The 17,701-nt window shown below is 38.5% G+C and overlaps 1 protein-coding gene across 3 annotated transcripts in view; it reads left to right on the top strand.

The window, feature by feature from the left end:
• Positions 1-17,701, top strand: part of CTNND2 (catenin delta 2) — a 6,416,678-nt gene that overhangs the window by 2,646,198 nt on the left and 3,752,779 nt on the right. For all 3 annotated transcript variants that reach the window (XM_044064921.1, XM_044064922.1, XM_044064923.1), the window contains one exon: positions 1,492-1,604. In XM_044064921.1, the coding sequence (XP_043920856.1) occupies positions 1,492-1,604 (113 nt within the window). The remainder of the gene's footprint in view (positions 1-1,491; positions 1,605-17,701) is intronic.

A 17,701-nucleotide genomic window follows, 5' to 3' on the forward strand; every position in this document is an offset into this window, starting at 1 on the left:
GCTGGATCTGGACCGACACCTGCAGTTGCCAAAAAGGGAATGATTTAGATGATCATGCCAGGATATTCAGAAGTGTTGGGCACAGACTACAAATACAAAGGCCAAAGAAGTTGAAAAGTATGCCTGAATGACTTGCATACAGCTGTAAACTGTCTCTTTTCACTTCCTAACCAAAAGGGAGGCATAGGGTCTGTACACCTGTCATAATAGCAGTCCTAAGAAGGTACAGAGGGATCTGAAAATATAGTCACTAGAATGTAGACTGGCCATTTATATATTTATCTCATCACACTTGCAGAGTTGAAATGAGTTTTAACTTTAAACTTGCAGAACCTTTAAACCTGTTGTTTTCAACTAGTCAGGCTGGTGAATGGTACAGATTTGGCAACAAGTGAAAAATTACAATTTTGCTGTGATTACAGGCTACAAGTTCCACTCATCAACTGGTGTAGCATTCACAAATACCTTAACCAGAGAGCCAGATCTTTACCTGAAAATTATTGCACAGATTTTTTTTACCATCCATTCAAGACCTGCTTTATTTATCCTAGATGTGTCTATACATGCTAGAGAGATAATGAGGTCCTGATTGGTTCCCACTTTCTTCATAACATCAGCTACTACTAACTAGTGACCTTGTGCTTTAAGCTAGACTGGGGCTCATACACCTTCCCTTTCCATCCACCCAGTACCCTGCATACTTCATAATGGCAGTATCTGTCACCTGTGTTTGCTGTTAAAATATTTTACATACAATGCTGGTTACAAACAGATACGTGGAGTAAAAGCAGGGCAGTATAAATATATATGTTTGTAGGTAGGAATGAACTTTCTTTTTCACATTACATATGTTATTCTTCAGGTAAAAGCTAATGATTTATTTTTTTTTTTGTTGGGGGGGGGTTGTTTTGTTTCTAACCATTAAATATCCAAAGAAACTACTAGCTGAAGACATCTTTGGTGCAACCAAGTCATAACAATTCTGCCTTACAAAGAGGAAAACAACGAAAGTTTCTGCAGAGGCAGGACTGGGAAATTAATATTGGCAAGATATTTAACATGAATAGTGTGGTGAAGATAATAGAGCTACTTTAAATTTTTGCTTCGTAACTAGATTCTGTAAATGTTGGTCAATACTGCAGAAAAGAATTCTACTGATATGATAGTAAGCTAAAAGTCTTCCTGAAAAAAATATCTACAAAGCAATTTATGTTTATTGTGTCAATGGCAAATCAATAACCAGTTGTTCAAACCCTCTTACACGCATACATACATCTTTGTGTGTGTGTGTTGGGGGGTATGTGCATTCATGCTTGCATATGCTTATAGATGGTTTGACGGAACAGATTTTATAAAGGAATCCTTATAATAAAAGTGCTTATAAGAAATCCTTGTAAATCCTTATCCTCTGCCGTAATCTAGCTTTTAAGCTTGAACCTCATGCTGGTTCATGTGGAGTACAGTATTAATGTACGCACCTCTGTGTTTCAGGAACTGCAGTTTGAAAGGCTGACTCGAGAACTGGAGGCCGAACGCCAGATTGTAGCAAGTCAGCTGGAGCGATGCAAGCTTGGGTCCGAGACTGGCAGTATGAGCAGCATTAGGTAGGAACATTTCAGCTGGCACGTCTACTGTTTTGTGTATGTTCCAAGACCAAATTGGGATCGATGGCATTTAGGATATTCATGTGTGAGGAAAATGGAGTTTCAGGATAGATGTGACAAGTTTATAGACATTCTAGTTTTGATGTTCTTTAGCAGGCATTGAACAAGTTAACTAATAACTGGATGAATGCATCCACTGTTTTGAAATGTTTTTTAGTGTGTACCTATGTACTTAATAGCATACTGATGATAGCATGTTATACTGATACTGATATTAGAGTTACGTGACTGTACCAAAGCCCTTTCTGAGTTTCATTATTTGTTATAGCAATACTTTAGCTAGGACTTTGTAGAAATTGATGCTACATATTGTAGATACTCCACATGTTATTGCCCTCTGAAAAATCCATAAAAGCTTCACTTTTTCCTGGGAAGCTAATTGTTTCTGCATGCATGTATTATTTTTAAACTTGCAGGGAAGTTTGCTAGTAACCTTTATTGACTGAAGTGATCCAATTACCTTCTAGTGTTAAAGATTCTAGCATGTTAATTCAGCAGACTTGAACTACAGAGTGGAAGTCAGATATTTTTGCACATGTGACTGCTATCATTCCATGCATATTCATCACAATGATGTTCTTTAGATTGTCTACTATTTTTTTACAGACTCATAATTTCATTACTTTTGCTGGTCATATGTTTCAACAAATCAAACATAAATGTGCAGGTGCAACCTTTGCTCTCTCCTATGCTAATTTTATGAGTTTTTAGAGGTTTATGTTTATAGTCATTATTTTATTTTTGTTAATCAAGTCATTCAGTACATTCTCTAGATTACTAATCTCTTTTTAATTTGTAGAGAAGACACCTATCACTTTATTTAACTTCCTGAAATCAGATTTCTAATATTAGATTTAATTATGTTTTACTTTTAATTTTCATCAAAACCAGAGTGAATATTAGACATTTTGCTTTTTGGTGTCACTGTTTGCAAAAATTACACAAAAAGTCTATAAATTCATGGCTTCATACTAATTTTTCAGCCAAAACCGACCATCAAAAAGCTCAGCCATATCACCCAGTAGTGGTGGGGAAATGAGCAAAACCCCCATTAAGGAGACTTTCTCCTCAAATTCCTGGTAGAAATTTGCTATCACCCATCCAGTCATCCAGACAGATTTTAAAGGTTGCTAGCAAAGCACTCTGCTTGATAGGTTAGTGCAACTTATTCAAAATATTAGATAGACATTGGGTTAGATATATGTCATACCATCCAATCGTATTGATGTGACAGCATACATGTATGGGGTTTGGTTTCTAGAACAAGTGTTTGCTTTACTCCCTGTTCTGTTTAGATGAAGGAGTTCAAAGAGTGCTGGGGCATTTACAGTAAGCTAAGCACAGACCATCCATCATGAGTCTGTATGACTCGCAGTAGAGTCACAGAGATCTTAGTCTGAGATGTTTTTTCGGAAGGAATCTTTAAGGTCTCTCAATCTGGTTTAGGTGCTTGGTGAGGTACATGCCAAACGATTCATTATATTCAATTGTGGGTTTAATAAGGGATGAATAAAGTGGGCATCTAATTTCTGTAGAGGAGATGCCACAAAGTATAAGTTGTGAAAGGTACAAGTATTTTCAAACCACTACATAAACATGGTGTTATCAACACATGACCAGTTCTCTGAAAACTGTGTCAAATTAAAGTGGTATTTTATCTGTATGCTTAACTGTGGTGATGCTGGATTTGCTAAATGAAAATATGCAGCATTTTTTGGTGTTGAATACGCTCTTTATTAATACACTAAGCATTTGTTTATCTCAGTGCTTGCTTAAGGATTTGAGTATCAGAATGGGATTTGATAACTGCCCCCAGTTGGAAATCATCATCTAACTTGCTTATGCAAACTTCCTTTATAATGGCTTTTATGTCATAGAAGCATAATTCACGGAGGAGGGTACCCATGACAGAGCCTTGTGGCATATCACTTCTGTCTACAGCAAATATCCCTGTCCTTAATCGTATGGGTTCTGCCAGATAGCCAATTAGTAATTCCAGTGAATGATGTATGGCTAATGTTGAGCTGGGATAATTTTTCAATAATACTAGGAGTTTCAAATGCCTTGGCAAAGTCAAGAAAAGCAGAGTGGACTGTATGTCTCTTATCCATGGCCTTAGTAATGCTTTCAAAAAACTCAACCAAGTTAAACAGGCACAATATGCCTTTTACAAAGCGGAACAGATGTGTTTCCAGGGATACAAGGTTACCTATATCACTATTTATTTGTTTAGGTATGTTTTATTGTCTTGAAAATAGTACTAGTGTGACTAATAGGTCTGTACTTTTCAGGGTCAGTAGAGGAGGAGTCCTTACATAAGGGCACCACAACTGCCAGCCTGCACTCCTCAGGGGTATAACCAAATAGAGAAACTCAGGTTGAAGTGTTGCTGAAGGAGTTCTGTTAAGTGCAGTTTTACTTCTCAGCAAGTATCTACAAACATTGTTAAGACTAACAGATGTAGTGTTTTAAATTTTTGAAAGTGCCAGAAAGACTTGGTCCAAATTGGTCAGCAGGGGAAGTGTGAGGGGTAATTGGAGGGTGGAGGAAAGTTGGAGGTCAATTTGTCCACAAGAATATTAGCAATGCCTTTGGCATCAGAAAAGGAGGTAACATTTTCTCTAAACATCACCCCCCCCCACACACACACACACACACCCTCTCCTTCTTCCCAATGAGATGTGTGTGTGTACATTTACTTGGAGAACTTTTTACATGATGCCTAAAACATAATTTTTGTGTGTCTTATCAAAGATAATAGTTGCTATGATGTTAAGGAGCTTACTGGATGGCTTGCAGTATGGAAAATGTTTTTCTTTCTTTGTATAAGTTCAGAAACTTAAGCTAACTGCACTACAAATGATTCCATTTCTAATATTTTTTCTGCTTAATGACAATGGTATTGAGCAGATTTGAAAATTCTTGAATACTTACTATAGGATACCAGCCTTAGAGCTATTATTCCAGTAGTTCCCAGAGTTACATTTACAAGGGTATAAGTGTTGTTGGTTTGAGTATTTATTTAAGATCTCAAAAGTCCAGATGTCTTATTCTTTATCTTTTCTCATGTGACCAAAAAAATCTTCTACGTTTGTTACTTTGGAAATAAACCAAAGAAGCAGCTTTAGGCATGATATTGCTAGAGCTTTCTCTTACCAATGTGAAAGAGTTATATGCACTCTTAGATGTCTCCAGTACTTGCGGCATGTTGGGAAAAAAGCTCTGTGGCTGTTCATTTTGCATAAGTTCATAATGGCTACCCAGCAGGCTTACACACTACTTGTCTCCATCAAGTTAGAACTAGCATAAGATGCAGGATGAAAGTTAAGCATCTTGAAAAAAAAAATTACTTGGATCCTGCAAAGACACACATCAACACTTTTAGGGTTAAATTCTGATCTGGGCTGGAGGTCTGTGGTGTACTAACTTGATTTTCTCCTACACCGCTGATTACTTTCTCTGGTTTCTTCCTTTTTTTGTGTTTTTATGCTGTTGAAGTTTATAAACACACGTACGCACATACAATATATGTAATTTTCATTTGTTACATTGTTAAATTCCTTTTTGAATAAGGCTCACTGGATGTTGTTATACACTATTTGGAGTCTCAGCTGACTATAATTACTAGTAGTAATATATTTAATGTCCGATTCACCTATATGGGTTGAAGAAAGTATAGCTTGGTGGTAGGTTTCACATTATCACGCCTATTTTAATTTATTAGTAGTATTGTCCTTAAATGCATTTCTCAAGTTTTAAAGTGTTTCTACACCTACTCTACATTTTAAGTAATGCAGATTATTAAAATATTTTAATGTCATATATAACAACAGCTGGAGGTGACTATGCAATTAACTTTTAGTGCACTGTTTTGAATATTTTTAAGTCTCTTAACTTTATACTGCAAAAAAATGTTTAAACTTGTTTATAAGACAACCACATGAAATTTGAGCAAAATAAGGAAAACTAGACATGAAGCAATGGCTAGCAAGAAATTGAATGAAAGTGGTATTCTCTGTAGTCTTAGGAAGATAGATGAAAACCCCGAGATCTGACCCTGTTGTTGAGCCATTTCTGTTCTCCATATGCATATTTTGCAGTAGCCCTCCTTCTCCTTATATGGCAGTTTCATCAAAGTACTAGTTTTGACCCATTGTTTATTTTGTATGTATGTATGTATGGATGGACAGATGAGTGTGTGCTTAAGTGCTATAGGATAAGGATGTGTTTTCGATGTACAGTGAGAGTATGTGTGTGTGTGTGTGTGTGTGTGTGTGTGTGTGTGTGTGTGTGTGTGGGTGTATATGTGTTTTTGGATGGTAATGTCTGTACATGTGTTTGTGTGTGTGTGGGGGGATGTTTCATACCTCTTAACCCCCCCCCCTACACTAACGAACATTGGCTGTAAATGGGAGTGGCTAGAACACTAGGCACATGGAGTATTTTTTTAAATATTTCTTTAAATCACATAAAAAATAATAGAACAATGAATTTTGAAGCAGGATGCTGCAAATGAAGAACAGGAATTGAGAAACTCTACTGTTTGGCATAACGGACTGATGGCAATTGTCTGTGTCAGAGACACAGAGGTTATAAGACACAATATAATGGATGTTAGTTTAATCACGAATAGTTGAGAGGTATGGTGTGTGTGTGTGTGTGTGTGTGTGTGTGTGTGTGTGTGTGTGTGTGTGTGTGTGTGTGTGTGTGTGTGTGTGTGAATGTGAATGAATATGTTTATATGCTTAGGGGAGTGAATGTGGGGAGCTGCCTGTACCAACTTGATGCTTGGATTAATGATAGTGATAAACGCAAATAAATGCTTGTTAGCACATCCAGTAATCACAAGAGTGAGTCATAGAAAAGCTTTAGTTAATGAGGTCTTTATCCATCTTATCTACTGTGTCTCTGAATCTCTGGTTTCTACTTTCTCATTAAAGGGCCCTTTTTATCACAGTCTTACTGCTCATGGCTGGCCCATTTCTGAATCCAGCCATAATGGTACTGTGGGCCAGAATCATAAAGATTACCAAGAGTTGTACATCTTGTGGTATCCTTTTGGTATTCAGAGACAGCAGTGCCATGTTGACATGCTACTTTCTAATGACATGTTAATGAGACAGACAAGGGGAGTGGCATATACTAATTAGCCATGATCTCTCCTCCCACATAACTACTTCCAGGGAGGCATCTATGCAATAAGTAAATCATAAGCAAATCTGCTCTTTGCACCTTGTGGTAGTGATTGAAGTAGAGATAAGTGCTGGGGAGTTTACTCACTGGGTAGTGTTAGGATGTGCGTGAATTTGTTAGAACTTGCATATATGTGTGTGTGTGTGTGTGTGTGTGTGTGTGTGTGTGTCTGTTTTCCCAGAAGTGGCATTGAGGGGGTTAGGGAGGAGCTTAGGCTTGTGTATATGGGTGAATGAGTGAGTATGTCTGTGAGTGCGATTGGGTGGGAAGGGGGCTGTGCGTGTGCATGTGTGCGTGTGTGCATATATGTGTAGGTGGGTGGGTTAAAATGGCTTTCATACTTCTGCACACCCCTAGGCTCCACAGCAGTGCCTACAAGATTAGATGGGGCCCCACTAGACTTCAGATATACTTCTCTGTCAATATGCAGGATCGGGGAGAATGAAGATGCCAAGAATACTTGTTTAATAATACAAGGGTTGGGAGGGAACACTAAACATCAGTGATATTGTTTAGTAATACCTGGGTTGGGGGGTACATAGCATGCCTCATAGGCATGTAATAGAAAATATAAAAGCACTACCTATTAAAAATAAAAGTACATAGAAAGCCTGAAAGGGATTCAAACATTGTTCCATGACACTAACTAAGTGTTTTCTGGGCATATATCAAGGACGCACTGCTTTGGAAATGCTGAAGCACATAACATGTGAAACTCTAGAGTTTGGCATTAATGAATAGCTGAAATATTCCATGATTGATGAGGAAAGGAAAAGAAGACGTCTGACATGATCAGACAACGCATGGACAGCTATGGGATCTGTAGTGTGTGTGTGTGTGTGTGTGTGTGTGTGTGTGTGTGTGTGTGTGTGTGTGTGTGTGTGTGTGTGTGTGTGTGTGTTCATGTGTTCATATGTTCATAGGTAGATACTAGGCTATCAGTCCGAGGGCATAAGTAAGCCTAGCCAAAAGTGTCTTGGCTTTCACCACCCATGTAGATTAAATTCCTGCCCCTCTATTGAGTAAAGCCACAGACGTGATCCCAGGGGTGAATTTCCTATTACCCATCCACTTATCAAGGTTTTTCTTGAAGAATGCTAATGATGAGCTCTGTTTGATGTAGATGGGAATTTTGTTCCAGAGCATGGGAAGTATCTGGGACAGGAATCTATTCCTCCAGCATGTCCTATTTATTGTTGTGGTGAGGTTTAGGTCCCTAGAGTGTGTAGCTCGGGGAGATTGGGATTTCTTTAAGTGGAGCTTGTCCATTAAATCTGGGTTTGATATAGCTTTGTATGTCAGACAGAGATCTCCCCAGAGTAAGCGGTATGCGACTGAGTAGAGTTGGAGTTTCTTGAGCCGGTCAGCATAGGGCAACTGTTTGAGGCCAGAAATCCTCTTGGTGAGGTAGTTCTGGAGCCTCTCCAGTTGTTGTAGGTGTCTTGTGAGGTACATCCCAAATGGGGCATTATTCTCAATGAGGGATCTGATAAGTGATGAGTAGAGGGGGACAATGACTTCATTTTTTCTAGATGCAAACCCTTTTGTGATTAGGTGGGCCATGTAGAAAGATTTTCTGACCACTGCAGCAATGTGATTATCAAAGGAGAGGTGACTATCTACTTGGATCTCAAGGTCTCTTATTAATCTTTCTGTGTTAAGTGAATTTCCCCCTATTTGGTAATTCGTGGTTACCATGTTTTTACCAAAGGGGATGACAATGCATTTTTTGGCATTTAGCGTGAGGCCATGGTTTTGACACCAGGTATCTGTCTCTGTGAGGCCCTTTTGCAGGATATCTATGTCGGCAGGGGATCGATTATGGCACCCAGTTTGCAATCATCTGCAAACTTGGTTAGCCATAGACCCTCAGTGTTTGCTTGCTCTTCAGAGAAGTATATACCGAACAGGAGAGGTCCCAAGACTGAACTCTGGGGCACTCCACTTGTCACTAGTTTGGAGTTGGATCTAGAGTCTGCAACTCTCACTGTGTGGACTCTCTCCGTGAGCCAGTTGGCCACCCATCTTGTGACATAAGAGTTTATGTTTAGGTTGGTGAGTTTATCTATGATTCCTGAAAGGGGGATGGTATCGAAGGCTCTAGCAAGGTCCAGGTAGGCTGTCTGGACCACCATGCCCTCGTCTATGGCCTTCATAACTGTTTCAAAGAAGTCTACCATGTTTAGGAGACATGATCTACCCTTTACAAATCTGAATTGTGTAGCATCCAAAGTTTGGAGGTTATCATTGTCTTTGTTTAATTGTTCCATGATGATACACTCCATGGCCTTGCAGACCAGGCTTGTCAGACTAATAGGTTGATAGTTCCCGGGGTCTGTGGTGGTTCCTCCTTTGTGGAGTGGGACAACAGTTGCTGTGCGCCATTCAATGGACACATAGCCTGTGGTGAGGCTGTGATTGAACAAGGAGTTTAGGTGTGGGGGCTCGTTCATTTTGGAGTTTGTTTAAGGCACAGCCTGGGATGTTGTCTGGTCCCATGGATGCTGTGTTTTTGGATTTAGAGAGTGCAATTTTTACCTGCATGTCTACAGTCATATGGTATAGTTATGGGCCCTTTGGGGGGTGAGGGGGGATTAAAGTTAGCACTGAACCTATCTGCCAAGATGTTGGCAATATCAGTTGTCTCTATATATTTTTTGCCATTCTGCTGTAGCTCATCATAGATATGTGTGTTGCCTTGGAGATTCTTGACATAGCTAAAGAATGCCTTGTGGTTGTCTTTGGAATCCGTGGCAATTTTTCTTTCAAAATTCGCTTTGGAGGATTTTATGAGGGATCTTAGCTTCTTACTGAGGCCCATCAGGGAGTTCCTCCATTCCTGGGTTTTTACTCTCTTTCTTCCTTCTGTTATAGAGTTTGTTAATGACAGGGGACCACCAGATTGGCTTCCTTTTTTTGGAGAACAGTGTCTTGGTTTTGTTGGGGATAGCATGATTCATGCACTCATGCAGGTGCTTGTAGAGCGCCTCTGTGTAGGATTCAGTAGTCGTGACTGTATTATGCATCTGCAGGGGCGTTGCAAAGTTAGCCACCTCTGTTTTGAGTAGTGTGAAGTTCGCTTTGGAGAAGTTTTTTACATTGGTTTCCTTGTGTGGGGGTGGGGTCGGGATGTGGGTATCTAGGGTGATTAGTTTCTGGTCTGATCTTGCCAGCGAGGAGTTGATCTCGGGCATTGAGCACCAGTCACCCATGTTGGCAATGACCAGGTCCAGGATATTGTTGCCCTTGTGGGGGTGTTGATAAGTTGATCCAGGGCATTAGAGTTTATAAATTCTAGGAATCTTTGAGCAAGGGGATTAGTACAAGAGTAGGTTTCCCAGTTTATATTAGGGTAATTGAAATTGCCCATTATTAGGGTATTTGGTTGGAGGATCCAACCAAATACCCTAATAATGGACGATATCATTTACTCTAACATAAACTGGGAAAACATTTTTTCCAATGTCTCCAGGAACGAGGAGTGAGGGTCCTGGGTCATGGTGGGGGGATCTATAACAAGCTACAATTTGGAATGCATTTCTGCCCAGGGTTAGTTGCACTTGGATTATCTCAGAGGCATCGTGTTGTGCAACTAGCCTGGATGTGTGGATATCCTTGATGAATATGGACAGTTCTGGGGTGCTCTCGGGAGCCTTGAACCAAGTTTCAGTCACTGCACAGATATCGATGTTCTCCATTTTGAGGAGTGCCTCGAGTTAGTGCATTTTGAGGGTTAGACTCCTAGAATTGAGCAGCATTACTCTCACCTTAAACTGTGTATGTTTTGTGTGGGGGAGGAGTGCATGGGGGGGTACCTAGGCTTACATGATTTGGGCACCAAAACTGTTAACTACCATGGGAAGTGTTGGACTGTCCTCCACAGTAGGTAACTGTGACATGCAAAAATGCAGATTAACTGAAAATGCGGTAATTTCTCATTGTATCTAATTTGCCTCTGAATCCCAAATGACCACACTGCAGAAATAGGGCCTTTTTGCCCCAATCCTTTTGGCCCACAGTCAGGATCTCTACGAATACTCACAGTAGATATATGATGCCACTGTAAACAATGCTTGTATGGTCTGCATCACTGCATAATAGTCATGAGTTTCAGAATGGCTATAAAATTTATAGTGAATATTGAGTAAGAAAACTGATAAACTGGAATCACTTCAGAAAGGAAACAAGAAAGGAACAAGAGTTTGCAAAAATGCTTAAAAATGTCACCAAAATCTTATACCTTCCAGATGACATATGTTCATATACTCTGTAAAGACAGGTATATTGATTAAGTGGACACCTGCTTTGCATTCATAGTTGTAATAAAGGTTAATTTTAGAAAATGTTTCCTCTGTATTGCAGAGGGTTTAATCATGTAAATAGTGAATTGTATCTGTTACGTGGGTTTCTGAGGATGAAATATGAGGATTATAATATAGTGTCTGTATAGCATCGGAACATGTATTATGAGTTCTATTGCATTAAGTATTTAAATGTTTGTAACTGTTATACTAATGACAATTCATTAATGTATTTATATTATCCTTTATATTTTTGTTATACATATACATATATGTGTGTGTAGTTGTTTGTGTGTTTAATAAGGCATTAATAAGTTACCAAAAATTATCAAACTGCTTTAAGTTATAGTGCCATTGTAAAAATTTTATCAGTAAAATAGCAGTAATATAACATGTGTTAACTTGGGTATAAATACATTTGCAAAGGCTGTGTTTATGTTAAGCCCCCCCCCCCCCCCCCCCACACACACACACACCATTTCACCAGAAATCTGGTTGCAATAATTTTTATCAAACACAAACAAAACAACTCTTAGTCAAAATCAAATCTTGGATGCTAGTAACAACCTTTACATAAATGATAGGGAATTTTGAGTTAGGAAGTGGTAAGTGGGAATATATATATTTTTGGGAGTGTAATGACTTGGCAGACTTTAAAAATTTACTCTATCAGAAATGCTGATTGTGTAAATTGATGTAACTAAGGAATTTATTTTTTGAGCTGTGATACAAAATCAGAATTGCCTAGACATAGTTAGACCTTGCATTAATTTTGATGGTTGCCGAAAAATGAATTACTAGAAAATGGAAATCAAAGTCTAAACCAACTATACTTATACTAGAAGTAGTGAATATAGTAACAGATATAAAACAACTGAAACAACTTAGGAAAGGGTAAGAGCAAATTGCATAAAAAAATGGTAGTTGTGGGAACAGTACATGCAGAACAATGTTTTGGAGGAAGAAAGACGTTAAGGGAAGAGAAGAAATTAATTTGCTCTGCAAGGTTTGACTGACAATGACTGGATAGATTATAAGTGATGTATAATGTCTGCAACTAAAAATATGTCAATATGGTTTGTTTTCATTTATAGAAATGGATAATTGCCTATGTCATAAGTGATCATTTATTAAAAATGTTTCTTGTTTAAAAAATGGTATGGGAATTGCTGAACCATCTCCATGTAGCTAAATATCTTCTGCAGGATCTCATCTGATTGTCTGGCTTTATTATAAGTGACTTGAACAAGTATTTTGTACCGAGATACTGATCTAGTAGCATTCTAACTCTCTCCCCTTTCTTTAAAACAGAGAATGAGCTAGTAATTTTGGTGTGAAATATTTCTACTTATTTTTTTCTGTGTAACAGCACTGTTTGCCTACTGTCTGGAACTACTAACACTAATATTATCACTTACTTCTTGCAATGAAATGTGAAAACTGCAGGCTGAGTATTAGTAGCAGGTAGGATGTGTCAGCGCAGCTTTACGAATGCTGCTTTCACACTTGTGTTGTGAGCGATCTATGTTATTCCAAGTGCTCTCTAGCAATTCAACTGCTCTGCTGGAATACTAAAGACAAATCAAAATGCTATAGTATACTCTAGTCTAGATGGACTCAAGAGTTGTACCTGAAACTTCAGCACTTCCTATAATAACATTAACATGTTCATAGGATCATGGGATCGCAGGAGATCACTTGGCTATTGGCCCTAAGGCCTCTACAAACCCAGCCATGTTATACCCTTATTCCCTTATGCACCAAGATATATAGTCTATGTTTGTGCGTGAATCTAAGATCAGCACTGGCTGCCCCTGTCTAAGAGGGACACAGGTGAAACCTCTGGGGTAAATTTACAATTTCTCATCCAGTTGTCCAGGTTACACTTAAATAGAGTCATTGTTTTACATGAATTGGTCTCTCCAGCATGCCCTGTTAATATCACAGGCTAGGTTAAGATCCTTAGAGCGAGTGAATCTTGTCCCATTGTATTTGCGGATGTGCAGCAGCTTCATCAAGGCAGGGTCTGAGACTGCTCTGTAGGCTAAGCACAAGTTGCCTCTAAGCAGTCTCTGCAATACTGAGTAAAGTGATAGGGCCTTCTGTTTGTCCATATAGTCTGTGTGTTGTAGGCCCTGAATTTTCTTGGTGAGAAATCTCTCAGGTTGCTGAAGATGTGTGGTGCGGTACATACAGTATGGAGCATTATACTCTATTACTGGTCTGATGAGAACCTTGTGCAGGGGAGTTATAACCCCATTAGCTTTGGATGCTGTACCCCTGCTTATGAGGTTTGCAGTGTAGGAGGGCTTCCTTACTACAGTGGACATCTGATGATCAAAATTAAGGCTACTGTCAACTTATGTTCCTAAATCTCAAACCACTGGGTTTATACTTGGGGGGTATTATTAATGTTGTAATTAGCAGGGGTATCTCCTTTGCCGAAGGGGATGATAATGCATTTTTTTGCCTTTAGTTTAAGTTCATGGCTTTGACACCAATCATCTGTCTGTGTAAGCCCATTTTTGTATGTTGACATCTTTGGGGATTCAATGATTACACCCACTTTGCAGTCATCAGCAAACTTGGTAAGCCATAGGCCATCTATTTTCACCTCGACTTCTGAAAAATAGATACCAAACAATAGGGGGCCTAGCACAGATCTGGTAACAGGTCTGCTAGTAGAGGTGGCATCCATAATTTTAACTGTATGTGCTCTGTTTGTGAGCCAGTTGGCAACCCATTTACTAACGTAAGGGTTAATCCTTAGCTGGGTGAGTTTCTCAATGATGCTGGAGTGAGGAATTGTGCTAAGGACTTAGCTAGGTCAAGATAGGCATTGTGAACTGTTTTGTCTTCATCCAGAGCCTTGGTAGGCAAGATCTGCCCTAACAAAACCAAACTGCATCAGGTCAAGAGTTTGGAGGTCACCTATATCCTTTTTAATAAGGTATTTCTCTTTTTTAATTTCTCCAAATCTTTTGGGTTTCTAATGCCATGACGGGAATGGACCCCATTCCTAAGTCAAAGTATGATTAAAGTTCATGAAATTAGTATTGTTTCACACTTTGATGTCAGCCAAAAGTGCTCCTCGCAGCACCCGCAATGTGCCCAGTATGACTCCTCCTGCAATTTGTATGGAGTATCGGTAGCATATCTTAATTCAATTGTAGACTCTTCTTTGTAAGACCCGTTGCTCCTACTACTCTTGGAAATATCTGGGTATCTTTCTTCCACATTGCTCTAGTTTTTGCCTGCAGATCCTGACATTTTATGATTTTGTGTCTGTACGCAGGACACTGTAGTCACTGTGTGTGGCGATTTCTGCAATCCCATGATTGTAGATCTATATATGTAGTCAATTTCAAGGAGGTCCATCCCTCTTTTGGAATGGAGCATATATAATCTTGGTATACACTGATTTTTATAAATCATTTGGTGAGCATGAAGCATCCTTCTTGTTTTCCTGTCTAATCTATCCAACACATTTTGAGGCCAGTCAGTCACTCCAAAACTATAAATTAGGACAGGAAGAGGAAGTTGGTTTATAGCTTGGATTTTATTCCTAGATGTCCGCTGTTTCAGGATTAATTTAGGTCTTCTAAAGTACTCCTTACTAAATTTTATTCACATTTGTTCATGTTATATTGCCGATCCTTCATCAGTTCCCAAGTATTTATACACTCCCTCTTGCTCAAGTTCTATTATATCACATTCTTGTCCCAAACTGATGTTTTCCTGGTGCTGCAGTTTTCCTGCTTGAAAGGTCACTTTTGCACATTTATTAAGGCAAAATAACATTTTAATATCATCTGAAAAAGTTTTCACAGCCAGTAGCTGTTTTTCAGTTCCTCATCTGATGCGCTATACAGTTTTAAATAATTGACAAAGAGAAGATGAGAAGTCTTTAGGCTTTGTTGTTTCATAGGAGCCAAATTGTAGCCATGGCCTAAGCTGTTAAGTAAATAGCTTAATGGGTTAAGGGCAAGGCAGAACAGCAACAGTGACGGAGAGTCACCCTGGAATATCCACCTTTGAATTTTTATCCCTGGGATAATAATTTGTCCTTTATCATGGCTTAATTGCAAAGTGGTCTACCATTGTTTCATAGTCACTGTAATGTAGTCAATCAATGGTAGGGTGTATCCTATACATTTTAAGCAATCTTTTATACATGAATGTGTGGGATACTATCAAATTATTTTTTTGTAGTCAATCCATGCCATAGTTAGATTCTTTCCCTTTTTACAGTTCTGCACTATAACTTTATTTGACAACAAATGATCCTTTGTTCCATATGACTTTGTTTTATTGCTCTGCTGCCATAATTGAGTTTTTTTCTAAATACTATAAACTCTGTCAACATCAGTTCCCATGTATAGTTTATACGTTGTCTGAAGGCAAGCTATTGGTCTATAATTTTTGGGGTAGCTTGCAGGTTCACTCTTAAGTAGGAGCATTGTTTTACCTGTTGTTAGCCAGATTGGTGTCTGTTCAGGGTGCACATATAAATGGTTCTTACTCATGGCTAGGTCTTCATGCAAAGATGTTAATACTTTTAACCAAAAGTTAGGTACTGCATCTGGGCCTGGGGTTTTCCAGTTAGAGGCTTTTCTTAACTTTGTTTCATCCCATTTCATATCCTGTACCTTTAAATTTCTTACTCTTTCTTTTACTTCTTTTATCCATTTCACATCTTTGTTGTATTCCACAGGATCTTCATAGATACTTCTCCAAAATGCATCTATTTCTTCTTTTTTTGGCGGACTTTCAATTCCTTTTACCTTGTTTCCCAGTTCGCTATAAAACTTTTTTGGGTCATCACTAAATTTCTTATTTTGTACTTTTCCTTTATATTTATCTGTATATCTTCTACGTTTTTAAGCCTGTGCTGAAATTTTTAATTTATTTGCGATAGTGCACGATCTGTTCTAATACTGTGCACTACTTTTATCGCATCTATCTTTCTTAGTATTTTTGTTGATCTATTCTCTCTTCTATAGTCTTCTAACAGTGACACTTCTTGTCTTAATTGATTTATATTTTTCTCTATTTGATACTTCCATGACAGTATTCAATTTCTCCCCTTCTTTTGCCTGACTACCCTGTGCTCTTGTGATAGAACTTTATCAGTTATCAATTTAGCTGCACAGTAACATATCCTGTTCACTTGTGTTATATCGCATGGATCTCAATGGACAGTCCTAATTACTCTGTTCATTTGCTTTATCAGATTTCTGACGTTTGGGGTGTTATTAACCTTCTCCTGTCTATTTCTTTTATGGATTTTAATATATCTATCTGTGTCCATTAAATCAAGCAACTCTTCCCTTAGTTCATTTTCTTCCAGACTGAGGGGGCATCCTTTGTTTTCCACTTCCTACAGGCATTCTATAGAAAGTTCTACAGCATCTTCCTATGGCACCTTGTCTTCAGTTTCATCCTGTGCCACCCATTGCTCTGTCATGTGAGAACTCAGTAGTCTATCATTACTCAACATTGACTGCATCAGAGTTTCCACAGTCTCCTGTTCCTTTCCTTGCTGTCTAGCTTCAAGTGAACGTTTATACTGGTTTGCTGCTGAAGGCTCCAAAATATCTTGATATGGCACCTGACCAATTATTTCCTGTTCCACTGGTTTCCCCTTAATTTGGATATCCATTGTTCTATCCTGTTGTGGTGCTTTCTGCATCAGATATTCTACACTGAATCCTTCACTTTGCATGTGCTCCATAACCTCAATTTCTGTTTCTTTAACTTCTCCATTATTGGTCTCCATTTCTATGTTTCCTCTTTGTCTTCTTATTTTTTGTATTGTAAAGTTTTCCCAATCTGGATTCCTTTGCCTGTATTTCTCTTCAAATAACTTTGGTGCTGCTCTTTTTTGTATTGGTTAGTTTTGCTTTCTCCTTGGCATAAAGATTACACCATATTAAATCTTTTTTTCTTTCCCATGTCCATATTTCTTCTTCAGATGTCTCCTGATCTTTCTGCTTCTCCTTACTTTGGGGACTCACTCCATCATACTGTGATGTAGTCTGTGTTAGACGTTCTACATTAAATCCTTCACTTTGCAGATACTCCATAACTTCAACTTCTATTTCTTTAACTTCTGCTTTACTAATCTTTTTTTCCACAGTCCATCTTTGTGATATAAATTTTTTTTAATGTGAAATTTTCCATATCTGGACATCTTTGCCTGTATTTCTCTTCAAATATCTTTGTGGCTGCCTTCTCTTTATTAATTAACTTGGCTTTCTCCTTTGGATAAATATTGCATCATATCAAATCTCTCTTTCTTTCCCATGTCCATAATTCTTTTTTATACTTTTCAAAATGTCTAGGTTTTGTTCTTTACATTTTCGCACTTCCTCAGATGCTTATGATTCTCTCTATGGCCTTGCAGATAAGGCTGGTTAGGTTTATGGGTCTGCAGTTCCTGGGGTCGGTTGAGGGACACCCTTTATGCAAGGGGATTATGGTTGCTGTTTTTCACTAAGCTGGGACAAAGCCAGTTCTTAGACTGAGATGGAAGAGCATACT

Source organism: Protopterus annectens, chromosome 3.part0 (genome assembly GCF_019279795.1).
Source record: "Protopterus annectens isolate FY-2018-M chromosome 3.part0, PAN1.0, whole genome shotgun sequence".
In the NCBI taxonomy this organism is placed as follows: Eukaryota; Metazoa; Chordata; order Ceratodontiformes; family Protopteridae; genus Protopterus; species Protopterus annectens.